Here is a 12,348-nt window from a genome sequence, read left to right on the forward strand (position 1 = left end):
AGAAGAAGGGCAGTTAAGTGGAAATGCAGAGTCGAATAAATGTGACTGGCGAGCGCAAGTTGAGATAGAGAAAATCCGAGCAGAGAAGGAATTAAAACTAAAGGAGATGGAAAACAAAATAAGATTAAAAGAGATAGAAGTCTTTGGTACACAAGGAGGAAGAAACGCAGGAGGCGGAGGAGATGATAGGGTCAGTCAGTTACCCGAATTTATAGAAGGAGAGGCAGAAGACTTCTTTATCCAGTTTGAAAAACTGGCCACTATCAGAAAATGGGAGAGATCGGATTGGGCGATGTTAGTTCAGGCGAAATTCACGGGAAAAGCGAGGGAGGCCTTTGCAGGTTTATCATTACATGATTCAGTCCGATACCACAGAGTGAAGGAGGCTGTGCTCAAGACAAGTGAGATGACACCTGAAGTATATAGGAGGAAACTCAGAAGTATGAAGAAGACAGATGGACAGACATATGGAGAGATGGCCAGGGAGAGTACCATGCGATTCGAACGGTGGTGCAAATCGGAGAGAGTAGAAGACTTTGAGGACCTGAAACAGTTGATGTTGTTGGAACACTTTACAGAGAGGGCGCACCCTGATATCAGATATGAAATCTGTAGGAGTCGGATTAAGAATATAACGGATGCAGCACAGTTAGCGGATGAATTGACTGTTATGCGGAAGATGTGTACAGGGCAAGTGAGCCACAAACCAGTTGGAATAAGGAATGTGGGACATGCTTATGGAAGGAATGACCAAAGAGTAGGCCACTTTGATTATAGGCAGGACCATTACAACCACCAGAGATCACAACCCCATTATGTTCCGCAGTATCAAGAGAGAAGCAAACCTAGGAACCCACCCCAGTATAACCCTATGAGGCAGCAGAATTTTAACGGTTATGTGAACAGGCAGGAAAGGTCACATGTGAAATGTTACGGATGTGGAGAGAGTGGTCATGTGCAGTATCAGTGTAGGAAAGTGTCCAAATCTGCTGGATTGACTGTGGCATGGAGGAAACCACAAGTGAGCTTGGATGTAGAACCTAAGAGGAAGGAGAAAATTGTGGATAGTTTCCAACCGTTCATAACAGAAGGAACGATATCATTACCTGGAGGAGCGAAGAAGCAAATAAAAATCCTAAGGGATACAGGGGCGAATCTGAGTCTAGTCCTCCGAGAGACATTGGATTGGACCGAAAGTTCATATACCGGTGAAGAGGCTAGAATAAGAGGTGTGGTTGCAGGAACGAATACCCCATTGCATTATGTAGAAATAGACACAGGATATGTTAGTGGCAAAGTGGAAGTTGGAGTCCGTGAAGAACTCCCTATAAATGGTGTGGATATGCTTTTGGGAAATGATTTAGCCGGAGATAAGGTGGTCCCAGAACCAATAATGATTGCTAAACCCCTCGGGAATGTGAAGGATGGGAATGTCGACGTGCAAGGTGAAGGAGATGTCTTAGATATTGGAATTCGGAAGAAGGTCCAAAGTGAGTGTGGAAATGGAGAAGGAACTACAGTTGCAGGGAGTAAGGAATCTCCGAGCGGAGGTGAAGTAAATGCAAGTGAGGAGAGTGCGGATGATGGAAGTATCCAAAGAATTTACCCAGCTTGTGTAGTGACCAGAGCCATGATGAGGAATAAGGAAACTAACGATGAGGATATGGGTTTAGGTGATATATTTGATGAGGAAAAGGAACATAAGCCTGTGAAAGATGAAAGTGTGGAGATGAAATTAGAGATATCCCCTGATTTCAATGTTGGCAGGAAGGAACTTATCGAGGCCCAGCGCAATGATCCTACTTTGAAGGAATGCTTTGGAGAAGCAAATAGAAATGGCGTGTCTGATGATAGTTCTACTGGATTCTATCTTCACGACCATGTATTGATGAGGAAGTGGAGACCTGCGAGTGTACCCGCAACAGAACATTGGGAAATGAAAATGCAGATAGTGGTACCGAAGAAGTATAGGCATACATTGATAGCCTTGTCTCACGAGTCTAGTTTGGCAGGACATCTAGGAGTGAGGAAAACAGCAGGGAAACTGTTGACTCATTTCTATTGGCCAAGCCTGAAGAGAGATGTTGCGGAGTTCTGTAGAACTTGTGACGTGTGCCAGAGAGTGGGTAAACCGAATCAAGTGATCCCACGAGCACCATTGCAGCCCATACCAGCATTTTGCAAGCCGTTCAGCAAAATAATCATCGACTGCGTGGGACCTTTACCGAGAACTAGGAGAGGAAATTCTTATCTACTGACAATAATGTGTGTAGCCACGAGATTCCCAGAGGCTATTCCACTAAGGAGTATTCATGCCAAAAGTATAGTGAGGGAGTTGGTGAAATATTTCTCTTGGGTAGGACTCCCAGAGGTGATACAATCCGACAGAGGAAGTAACTTCACTTCCGGCATGTTCAGGAAGATATTGAAGGGCTTGCATATTGAACAGAAGTTGGCAAGTGCATACCATCCACAATCACAAGGTAGCTTGGAGAGATTCCACCAAACTCTTAAGAACATTCTGAGAGTATACTGTGAGGATCTTGGTATAGATTGGGATGAGGGAGTCCCACTAGCTTTATTTGCGGTCAGAGATGCAGTACAGGAATCGACTGGATTCAGTCCATTCGAACTAGTGTACGGCCACGATGTGAGAGGTCCTTTGAGCATGATGAAAGAGAAGTGGCTCGGCAAGAGTGATGACCCGCATTTGTTAACGTATGTATCAGAATTCAAGAGTAGATTGATGAAGGCGAGGGAGCTTGTCGCAGAGAACCTGAAGAATGCACAACAGGAGATGAAGAAGTGGTATGACAAGAAGGCGAGAGTGAGAGAATTCAAACCAGGTGACAGAGTTTTGGTGTTATTACCTATCCAAGGGGATCCCTTGAAGGCAAGATATTGTGGCCCATGGACAGTTGAGAAGAAGGTAGGAGAGTTGAACTACATAGTCAACACTCCTGGTAGGCAGAAGAAGAACCAGTTGTGCCATGTGAACATGATCAAACCATATCATGGAAGGGAGGAGGAGAAGACAGAGGTACCCGAGTTGAGTTGCGGCGCGGTGAATGCAGAACGAGAAATGGATGATGGAGAGGAGGAGAAATTCAGCAGGTGCGAGGAGAAGAATTTGGAGAACTCGATGGTGTTAGAGAATCTAGGAGCTAAACTGAATCATCTGAGCAGTGAAAGGAGAGATGATATCATCCGTGAGATACATAAGTGTGGAACCTTATTTTCGGATACTCCGAGGAGATGTACCGTGTTGGAACATGATGTCGATGTAGGTGATGCCAGGCCGATGAAGCAACACCCATACCGAGTGAATCCAAGGAAAAGGGAAATTATGAAAAAGGAAGTCCAGTATATGTTGGAAAATGGATTAATTGAGGAAAGTAACAGTGCGTGGAGTTCCCCGTGTGTGTTAGTGCAGAAGGCAGGTAGTGATTCGTACAGGTTCTGTACAGACTTTCGGAAAGTGAACCAAGTGACTAAGAGTGATTCGTACCCGATACCAAGGTTGGATGACTGTATCGATTGTGTGGGGAAGGCGAAGTTTGTCAGTAAGCTAGAGATGTTGAAAGGGTACTGGCAAATAGGTTTGACGGAGAGGGCCAGAGAAATCTCTGCCTTCGCGACAATGGATGGCTTGTATCAGTACCGGGTGATGCCATTTGGTATGAGGAACAGTGGCAGTACGTTCCAAAGATTGATTAACAAGGTGTTGGCAGGAGTGACCGGGTGTGCAGTCTATATTGACGATATCGTCATATATTCTGAAACTTGGGAAGACCATGTAGAGCAAATTTCGAATGTCTTCCAGAGACTGAATGATGCCAACTTAACAGTGAACCTAGTTAAGAGTGATTTTGCAAAGGCAAAGGTTGAATACTTAGGATACATGGTAGGCCAAGGTGAAATACAACCCGTTGATGCCAAGGTGAAGAGTATCAACGATTGTCCCGCTCCTAAGAACCGTAGAGAGTTGTTACGATTCTTAGGCATGAGTGGTTACTATAGGAGGTTCTGTAGGAATTTTTCCACAGTAGCTTTACCATTGACTAGGCTGTTGTCAAAGGGTACCAAGTTTGTGTGGGATACACATTGTGAGGAGGCTTTCACAACTATAAAAAGGATGTTAATGAGTGACCCTATACTTGTCACTCCTGATTTTGAGAGACCATTCAAATTGTATGTGGATGCGAGCAACTTTGGAGTAGGGGGAATTTTAGTTCAGGAGAAAGAGGATATCGACCACCCGATATGCTACTTTTCAAAGAAATTCCTCCCTTATCAGAGAAACTACAGTACAGTTGAGAAGGAGACTTTAGCCTTGATCCTTAGTTTGAGTCATTTTGACATATACTTGAGAGGGTCCGGATATCCTATTTCTGTGTTTACTGATCATAACCCCCTGGTATTTTTACATAAGATGAAGAATGATAACCAACGGTTGATTCGATGGCGTTTGATGCTTCAGGACTACAATCTGATAATACAGCATGTGAAGGGAGCGAACAATATCCTGGCGGATACATTGTCTCGTCTTCCTTCTCCAACATGAGTCAATCCAAGGATCGCCTCATGTCTTGAAGGGGGAGGGTGTTACCATAGTCACCCCCTGGTGCTAATTACGTTCTCTATTTTTCCAAATGCTGGTGCCCAGGGTGCCCAGTGTTTTGTTTATATACAGACGCGAATTCACGGTCTGATATTAAAGTGTTTTGGATAAAATGTATCTAGAGATACGTTTATACTTTTGAGATCCACGGTGCTCTAGTTACGTAAGAATTTATAGAAATACGTATTGTAATTGCTTTTGATGTATGATCCATGTACGGTATGTATTTTACAATATTGAAATGTATTGTTAGGATGACGCCAAGAGTATTGGAACCATGGTGCCAACTCAAACGCGAAAACAAGGGAGGCATTGTTCTCTCTCTCTCTTTCTGTGTATAAAGCAAGGCGGACGTGCAAGTCCTTTCGTGGGTATAAAATGGTAGGGAAAATAAGAATCGGGAGAATTAAGGAGGATAAATAATGGTGAAATACACAGAGGGAGAGGAGCAATGATTTCTGGTGAAGTATAACTGCATATCTTGGTAGGATGTATTTTATTTGAGATGATTAGCAAGGATCCAATTTTCATGTGTTTGTAGGAGCAGAACTTGTTGAAGTGGTTAGACAGAGATGATATAATTTGTGTGTGGTTGTAGAATTGTGATGACAATAGAAATTGGTATGTAATTGCACGGAATGCAATGTGATTATTATGTTGATGTAGAGGCAGTAGCTCAACTGAGTAGCAGTGGAAATATTGAATAATTACCTCATATGATTAAGATGTACTGGATTCCGAGATACAATGATAAATGCATTCATGTAGCTCTGTACTGATAAGCTTATTCAATATAGGTGTAGAGAAAATTACCTACTATGTTTCTATAACCTCCATTTTAGTATGATGGCTAATGTGGGATGATGATTTTCCTAACTGAGAGGGAATAAGATATATTTACAGAAGGAAGTGTAAAGAAGGAAATGAAATAGATATCCGTTTATTGTCGCTCCACCTTTAAGGGATGAGGCAAGATCTGTTGTTGTCCTCCTTAGGTCCTTTATTTACTAACTGATTGCTTTAAGGTTAGAGGTGGTAACGTGACAATATATATATATATATATATATATATATATATATATATATATACATATAATCCTTGGATACATATTCATACAAAGATCCTACTTCAGCTTGAACACAAGCTTCACTCTCCTGAAGTGAAGGGAGGCGCAGCACCAAGGCCCCATTAACGTTATGAATAGCATTACGCCGACCGCGACAGGACCGACACATACAGTACATGTATCCATACAAATGGGAGTCAACACACGCAAAGGCTCGCATGCGCTGAGCAACGCCGTCTTCAACATTATTTACTAGAACGCAGAAGCAAGTCAGCATGTAAGCAAGCAAGACTAAATGTGAAGTGCAATGTACACATATGAGCGCGTAGGTGCACATACGTGTACACACATGTGCGCGCGGGCATACAATGTACACCCGTGTGCACGCCAAAAACTCTACACACATATATTTGCAGAAAAACACATATGTGTACACACGTGCGCACAGACGCACAATTATATACACATGTTTTCGCAGAAAAACAATGTATACATATGTGCGTCAGCGGGCACATGTTTACACACATGTGCGCGCAAACGCACAATATAGACGCACATACACGCAAAAACACAATGTACACACATGTACGTACCTTGTACTCGTAGAGAAACAATGTATATATGTGCGTGCGCGCAGACGCACATGCACACTGCCATATTAGTACACATGTACTTATGTACATAAACCAACGGCGTAAGGTACTGAGGTTGTATCACGCCCCAAGGATAGGCCGGCGGTCCTACATTGAGCCTACATTAACGCAATTTTTCATATAAATTATTTTACACAAGGCCACGGCCAAAGGTACAACTGGATTTCAAAGCTTGTTTACAACCTTGTGATATCTATATGCTAAAACATGGCGCCGTAGATATCACCCATTCATCATAATGTAAATATGCCTGATGATGAGTAAAATATCGGAACGTTGAAAAAAATCATAAATAATGTCATCTACTAATTGATATGAAAATCATGATGCTTTCAAATAACTTTGTAATCCACGTGTACACGCACACGATCACACACGGACGCGTTCGAACATTCTCTCTCTCTCTCTCTCTCTCACACACACACACACAAAGCAAACACACATATCGAAACTACACATCTGTTGTTGAGTACTCAATGTTTGCATGTGCAGTAAATTAACTATAATCAACGTGATTTTTAATGTAAATAATACTGTAATACTGTGAGATAAATATATACTCGTATTACACTTTTAAGTTTCTGGAATATATTAGGTCGGATCCAGATGTCCACAAAATCTTCGCACGTCTTCAGCAACAAGCACCAGTAATGAACAGCACAAGAACAGAGAACCTACCATCACTTCCTTGGCACTTAGAGTGGCACCACTTACGCACCGTCCTCACTGTGGCACTCAAGTAGCAAGCAGTGCCACAAAGGAAGAGAAACCAGCACAAAGAAGAAGAAGAAGAAGAAGAAGAAGCAGAAGAAGAAGAAGAAGAAGAAGAAGAAGACGAAGAAGAAGAAGAAGAAGAAGCAGAAGAAGAAGAAGAAGAAGAAGAAGAAGAAGAAGAATGGGATACTTTTATAGTTGACAGCACTTGCACTGTAGTCCTTGTAGATGCTTGAGTATACAAAACAGCAAAGTAGGAAGAAGGTGGCTAGATAAAGACGGATAACAGTTATGTGTTCCTCTAGCACCTCCTTCCTTTCCAGGACTTTTTCAAAGATGAAGACGAAACATATAGGTCTTAGATTCTCAAAATCTAAAAAAAAAAAAAAAAAAAAGTGTTTCCTCAGTTGCCTGTCTTTACCTTGTTTCCCTCGCCACCTAAACACTCCTGTAGAAATGTTTTGTAACAGTGATAACGGCCATTTCTTAAACAATGGTGGAGGCAACTGAAGGAATGGCAACCAAGACTATGACCTCACAAACAGATGGCGTCAATCTTAATAGAAGAAATAACATTAATAGCCAGTGGTAACGTTGATGATGGAGGTGGTGACAATGCTGGTAACGGTGATAATGATGATGATCATGATGATGTTGATGGTGGTAGTGATGGATGATGATATTGATGGTGATGATAATGATGGTGATGATCATGATGATGATGATGATGATGATGGTGATGATGATGATGATGGTGATGATGATGGTGGTGATGGATGATGATGATGATTTATTATGATGATGATACGATGATGATGATGATGGTGATTATGAAAAAAGTGGTGCTATCGGTGAATACTAACGAGAAGGTCAGTGATGTGGTAATGACGGTGGTTGTTATTATGTACCCTAATTTACCAGCGCTTCTATCCTTTTCTCCTGTCTCTCCACGTCAACCCTCAATCTCCCCACTCCCCTTCGTCCTTCCTCTTTGCCTCTCAACCCCCTTCCTCCTTTTTTTCCTTCCTTTCCCCTTCCTTCCCGTCCCCCTCCCACTCTTCCCTTCTCTCTTCCCCTTCCTCTGTCCCGTCCCTTTCCTCCTCCCACCACACTTTACCCTTCTACCTTCCTCTCCCCCGTCCCCTTCTCCCCCCCTCGTCCCCTTCCTCTCCCCCGTCCCCTTCCTCCTCCCCCCACCACATTTTACCATTCTCTCTTCCTCCCCCCGTCCCCCTTCCTCCTTCCACCACACTCTTCCCTTCTCCCTTCCTCTCTACCTTCTCCTTCCTCTCCCCCTTCCCCTTCCTCTCCCCCGTCCCCTTCCTCCTCCCACTACACTTCACCCTTCCTCTCCCCTTTTCCCTTCCTCTGTCCCGTCCCCTTCCTCCTCTCACCACACTCTTCCTTTCTCCCTTCCCCTTCCTCTCCCCCGTCCCCTTCCTCCTCCCACCACACTCTTCCCTTCTCCCTTCCTCTCTCCCCGTCCCTTTCCTCTCCCGCGTCCCCTTCCTCCTTTTCCCACCACACTTTACCCTTCTCCCTTCCTCGTTTTCAGAACAGCCTTCCTATCTCTGGTGTCACGGTCTCCCTGGTGCTCATGCCGCAGAAGCAACAGGGTTATGGGGACACGACGCACCATCTCGAAGGGAAAGAGGCAGAACGGTTCTTCTCTCTCTCTCTCTCTCTCTCTCTCTCTCTCTCTCTCTCTCTCTCTCTCTCCCAGTATTTGATAGAGGAATGTTCCTTTCTCGTCCTTATTATCTGCAGAAGTGGCACGAAGACATATTGTTATTACTATTATTCTTAAGCCCTTGAACGCAATTCTAAACACACACACACACACACACACACACACACACACACACACACACACACACAACACACACAGTTACATTCCTTCGAACACATGTAGGCATATACCCATAGATAAACGTACACACAACCAAACACACACACACACACGCATATACTTGTACATGTCGGCTGACAGCCTTTCTATATTAATGGTGGTTCAGCGGTGGTCCCGCTGCCCGTCTTCTTCCTGTCCCGTTGATGGACTCCCTCGACTCCTAAGAGTCATTCTGGTACTTTCGTTGGCAATGGACTCCATCGCGACACTCCCCTCCTCCTTCGAAAAGTGCTCTCAGAGAATGCAAAAGAAGAAGAGGAAGATGAAGACGATGACGAAGTTGAAGAAGATGAAAAAAGCAGAAGAAAAAGAAAAGAAAGAATAAATCGAATTAGAATATGAAGAAGTGGAATTAGAATATGAAGAAGAAGTGGATTTAGAATACGAAGAAGAAGAGGAGGAGGAGGAGGAGGAGGAGGAGGAGGAGGAGGAGGAGGAAGAAGTAGTAGTCGTTGTCCTCTTGGGAGACAAAATACCTAACCTATCTTGACCTAACCTAACCTTTTCAGAGATTTTTTTTTTTGTGACTTCTTCCCTGTTGTTTTGTTTCGTTCTCACGCCAGTAACCACTAACACCATCGTTCTTCACCTCCCTCCCTCCCCCCCACCACCATTTTCTCCAACGTTCAATTTCTGTACCAATGGAGACGTTTATTACGACCTCTGAGCGTAATTCTATATTTTATCGTCCATTTCCATCACTGTTGCATCGACATTTCTGGCCAAGCCTTGTCTTATGTCAACATAAAGTAAATACCATCATCAGAAGAAAGTTACGATTTGTTTGAGAAAATATGGCCGATGACATGGACCACGGGAGACCCAACGAAGGCACTGTAATGATCCAAATATGGCGCCATCAATACATTAGTAAAAAAAAAAAAAAAAAAAAAATTGAAATCAAATAATAAAATCTTGGGAGAATTTATCTTATGTCGAATGGGTGCAACACTGAGACACATACATACACACACGCAAGCGGACTGTCGCGACTTTTTTTTTCTTAGTCAAAACTGGATTCGACCTTCGAAGTCTTGGTGATCCGAAGAGTCTTCCATATGACCGAAGGCTGCGACGGTGTTGAGACTCGGACAAGGAATGACCGGTTACCGGGATTCTGTAGAAGTAACAATACATATATATCCCAAATGTGGAATCGAATCATCAAATAGTATTTACACAACACACACACACACACACACACACACATTACGGCGGTCCGGGTTCGAATCCCGCCCAGGGCTGAAATAATTTCAGTATCGCTGTACTGCGAGTCGTTACTCCAACTCTCGCGGGCAGGGAGTTTGGGGTGTGTGTGCGTGTAAGGTCACAGCATTACCCATAGATCGGTCATATATGAGCTCTGAGCTCTCTTCCGGGAGGGAAATAGCTGTCGATCACGAGTCCAACACGTGATCCAAGACCATGGTGACTCACACACACACACACACACACACACACACACACATACACACAGACACTGCTGGGTACTAAGAAACTGGAAGTCAATATTTACAAGAGTGGCGTCTAGCATACCACAAGCAACATAAAGTACAACACCCTGGAGAAGATACCAGCTCGCAAACACAAACCACAGATAGTAACAAAGACACCCCCCCCCGCTCCACCACCCAGAACAAACCGGAAGATGGATACATCCCAGATGGCAACAAAGACACACTCCGGGAACAAAATCAGGCTAAAAGGAAATCCGGAGAGTCTGGACGGATCTGCTGGTAAGGAAATCCGAGCAGAATTAATGAAATGGTCTTGAAAAGTGCGCCTCCGGTTCTGGAGGCCGCCAACAACGAAGAAGAGAACGATGTTCCTCAACTCCGCGAACCTCCGGCACTACTCAAAATGAATCGTGGCCTTCTGACCTTCGTCCGGAGCCAAAGAACCTCAACTTCGGTCTCCCCTTCTTCAGGAGATCGAGCTTCGTACTCGGTAGAAGACCTTCGCACGTTAAACGGGAACTTTCAAAATCAAACCAAAGACTTCCCCAACCCTCAACTTGCGTGTGATGAGCGCGTCTACTGATGAAACCAAACCAATCCACACAAACATATATCGGGGTCAAGATTGACGCATTGAAACAAGGCGCCATGATGTTTCCTCTTCTCCCCCTTCCTCTGGCTCCCCCCCCCCCACCCGTACAAAGACAAGGGCAATTTTGAGTAAGTGTTGGCATATTAAATTTGATGACGGGCAAGGGTCTGCCCGTACATACTAAACAGATCCGACCATAAATGCCCTGTAAAACAAATGCGCTGCCTGAGATAAACACACCGAGAAGACGGCATCTCGATGGAGGGTCGCATAACGTACTCAACTAAACTACCTCAAGTGAAAAGAATTACTCTCGAGTTACTTCGGGTAATTCGCTTGGAGTAACGACTCCTCGAAATCGCAGGATATTACAACTCTCGTTAATTTACGTCGTAAAATTACGTAACGCATAACGATTTCGGGGGGTGGGGGGCTTTGGTCACGTGGTTCTGTAAATGAGGCAATGCGGTTGTTTCTCCTTTTGATAGGATAGAGCAAAAGTGGACCCCCCCTCCTTTTTTTTTTTTTTTTCTTTTTTTGTCACCGCGCTGGTTTGCACGGGTGATTTGTTTAGACCCAAAAGGCTTTGCATTTTTCTCTCTCTTTTCTCTCTCTCTCGGTAAATTATGCACAGCACAGTGTACAGCAAATGTGTTCATGTTGTTATGGAGCTCGCCTGGAGGTTGTTGCACTAATGGATTTTTTTTTCCTAACAGAAACCCGCTCTACGAGGTGGCTGGGCATGACACACTTTCTTGGAGCTCATTTCCCACTTCACGATCACGCCTTCCAACAGACGTAGAAGGGTCTTTAAGACCCCAATATATATATATATACATATATATATATATATATATATATATATATATATATATACATATATATATACACGTACATGTATTTATATATATATATATACATATATATATATATATATATATATATATATACATATATATACTGCATATATACATATATATATATACATATATATATATATATATATATATATATATATACGTACATTATATATATATATATATATATATATATATATATATATATATACATATATATATACACACACACATATATAGCATGTTACATGTAATGTTAAATAAACTTCATTGAACATGGCTAACTGTAATGTTCATATTGTCCATTTACATATATTAAGTGTAGCTAAGAGTGTACAAAACACAAACCTAGTTCCAACCTCAAAATGACCGCCACCCACGACTTTCGCCAAATCTACGATGGTGAAGAATTATGCAGTTAAGAAACAATGGAGAAATACTCCACACGTCTTGTGTGTGAACCCATGAAATTCCGTGT

At 43.0% G+C, this 12,348-nt stretch overlaps 1 protein-coding gene across 1 annotated transcript in view; it reads left to right on the forward strand.

Annotated features, from left to right (window-relative positions):
* LOC143021302 (uncharacterized) overlaps positions 1-10,704 on the forward strand; it is a 12,262-nt gene extending 1,558 nt beyond the window's left edge. The window contains exons 2-5 of the mRNA XM_076178710.1: positions 1-3,322; positions 6,937-7,080; positions 8,611-8,671; positions 10,484-10,704. The exon at positions 1-3,322 is cut by the window's left edge and continues 510 nt beyond it. Of these exons, the coding sequence (XP_076034825.1) occupies positions 1-3,322; positions 6,937-7,080; positions 8,611-8,671; positions 10,484-10,704 (3,748 nt within the window). The remainder of the gene's footprint in view (positions 3,323-6,936; positions 7,081-8,610; positions 8,672-10,483) is intronic.
* The last annotated feature ends 1,644 nt before the right edge of the window (positions 10,705-12,348 follow it).

The sequence above is a fragment of the Oratosquilla oratoria genome, chromosome 41 (genome assembly GCF_046742065.1).
Source record: "Oratosquilla oratoria isolate Oo_2021 chromosome 41, ASM4674206v1, whole genome shotgun sequence".
Classification (NCBI taxonomy): domain Eukaryota; kingdom Metazoa; phylum Arthropoda; class Malacostraca; order Stomatopoda; family Squillidae; genus Oratosquilla; species Oratosquilla oratoria.